At 46.8% G+C, this 2,011-nt stretch overlaps 1 protein-coding gene across 1 annotated transcript; it reads right to left on the bottom strand.

Moving 5' to 3' along the window:
• Window positions 1–6: 6 nt before the first annotated feature.
• On the bottom strand, window positions 7–1,606 carry LOC123172524 (noroxomaritidine synthase 2-like). Its single transcript, XM_044589480.1, has one exon. It carries the CDS (start codon window positions 1,582–1,584, stop codon window positions 49–51), a length of 1,536 nt encoding a protein of 511 aa, XP_044445415.1. The 5' UTR covers window positions 1,585–1,606; the 3' UTR covers window positions 7–48.
• Window positions 1,607–2,011: the final 405 nt, after the last annotated feature.

Here is a 2,011-nt window from a genome sequence, read left to right on the forward strand (position 1 = left end):
ACACCTTGTTGTATAAAATCAATGCGCTTAAAGATAAAGAGTCTTGTGTTATATTTCACGTATTTCACGCTTCTTCAGCTTCACTATGAGCCCATTTTTCATCTGTAGTGTACAAGACAACTTCGGCTCGATACTCTGTCCTTTCACCACCTCCAAGTCAAAGTTCCATACCACCGTGGCAACGATGGTTCTCATTTGGATAACAGCGATTTCCTTCCCAGGGCAAATCCTTGGACCCGAGTTGAAGGACAAAAACTTGTGAGATGGTTCATACCTCAACTTGTTGCTACCCTCCAAGAGCCACCTATGCGGGTTGTAGTCGTGACAATCCTTGCCCCATATGTCCTCCATCCTCCCCATGGAGTGGAGTGAAATAAGGATGGTTTCGCCGGCGTGCACCTCATGACCACTCGGCATGATATTATCAGCAACCATTGTCTTGCGCTCGAAAGGGGCCGGTGGGTACAATCTGAGAGTCTCATACAAGACAGCTCTCAAGTAGACAATGGATTTTGTCTCCTCTGGGTCAAAGATTACCATGGCGCCCGTACCCGTGTCTATTTTGTGTAATGCAATGGGTGAGAGTTCACTGCGGATGATTGACACAATCTTAGGATTCTGGGCGAGCTTGTAGAAGGTCCATATCAAGGTCACGCCAATTGTGTCCTTCCCAGCGAGCATAAAAGCGAGGAGCATCGCATGGAGCAATTCAACATCGGCATAGTCTGGATCGTTGATGTAGGAAGATAGAATATCTGCACTTTCTTGCTCCTCTTCATTACCAATACAGCCTCTGTTAATCTTCTTCTTGATCATATCTGTGACAAACCCTCGTAGCACCGTGTGTGCCGCATCGAGCTTTCTCTCTGGGCCGATGTTTAGCCACCTCATAGCCTTCCAGCAAGAGGCCGGCAGGATGTGCCGGAAAAGGGCTACCTCCATTACCGTGTCCATCGCAATCGCAACGTCCATGGGAGGCATGTCCAAGGATAAGAGGCTAGTGTCCACACCAAAGAGTGATGTGGCAGCCAGGTCAAACATAAACCTCGAAACCACTTCTTGCATGTCGAATGGAGTGCCGGTGCTCGCCATTTGGGTGAACAATGGGAGGAGGCCATTCTCCATCTTGTCGCGGCAGCAAGCTACCATACTGGCAACCAACCGTGGGTTGCCGAGCACGCTATGAAATTTCACGCGCTGCCGGTGATACGGCTCACCATCAATGGTGAAGAAGCTTCCAGCCATGATGTCGAAGATGGCTGCGAACTCCACACCCTTTGGGAAGTTTGTGTGGTTCGTCGTGAAGATGTGCCGGATGTTCACAGGGTCGCAAGTGAGGAACATGTGCGCTTGGGGAAGATGTATCCTGAAGTTGTGGCCTGATTCGGCGAGGCTCGCAGCACAATAGTCACACAAGTTATGGAGGTTGGCAATGAATGCCGGCAACATGTGCACTATTGGCCAGTCGATTGGGAGCACCGATGGATTCTTTGATCTATTACTAGACCTGAAGTACAAGGACAGGGAAACAAGAAGCACGAGTACGGTGGGGATGAGCAGCTCTTGCGAGAACGAAATCGACATTGTTATGAGTAGTGTGAGATATGCAACTACTTAGATGTATGCTGCAATAGGCATGGCGCTGGCCTATTTATATACTAGCAGCGATGTGCACAGGTTTCCACATTGTATGGGGGCATTAAATTTTTAAATTTTTTTTTTGCGAAATACCGGAGGGGGGGGGGGCATTAATTCGCACAATTATACAATGCGTTTGATGTCCCGAGCTCCTTTGGAGCCCTTTTTTTTTAAATCTGAAACTTGATTTTGTACACCTTCAAAAAATTCTAGAAAAAGTGTACGTACACATAGAAATGTGTAGTTTGTGTATGAATTTTGAAATATTTTTTTAATACGTGATATACAGAAAGAAGGGAGATACTTGTTTAAAAACACGTCTTCCTTTGTTGTTTTTGGGCCATGGTTTTGCCGGGGGTTTTATTAGTAGTAA

The sequence above is a fragment of the Triticum aestivum genome, unplaced genomic scaffold (genome assembly GCF_018294505.1).
Source record: "Triticum aestivum cultivar Chinese Spring unplaced genomic scaffold, IWGSC CS RefSeq v2.1 scaffold171623, whole genome shotgun sequence".
In the NCBI taxonomy this organism is placed as follows: Eukaryota; Viridiplantae; Streptophyta; class Magnoliopsida; order Poales; family Poaceae; genus Triticum; species Triticum aestivum.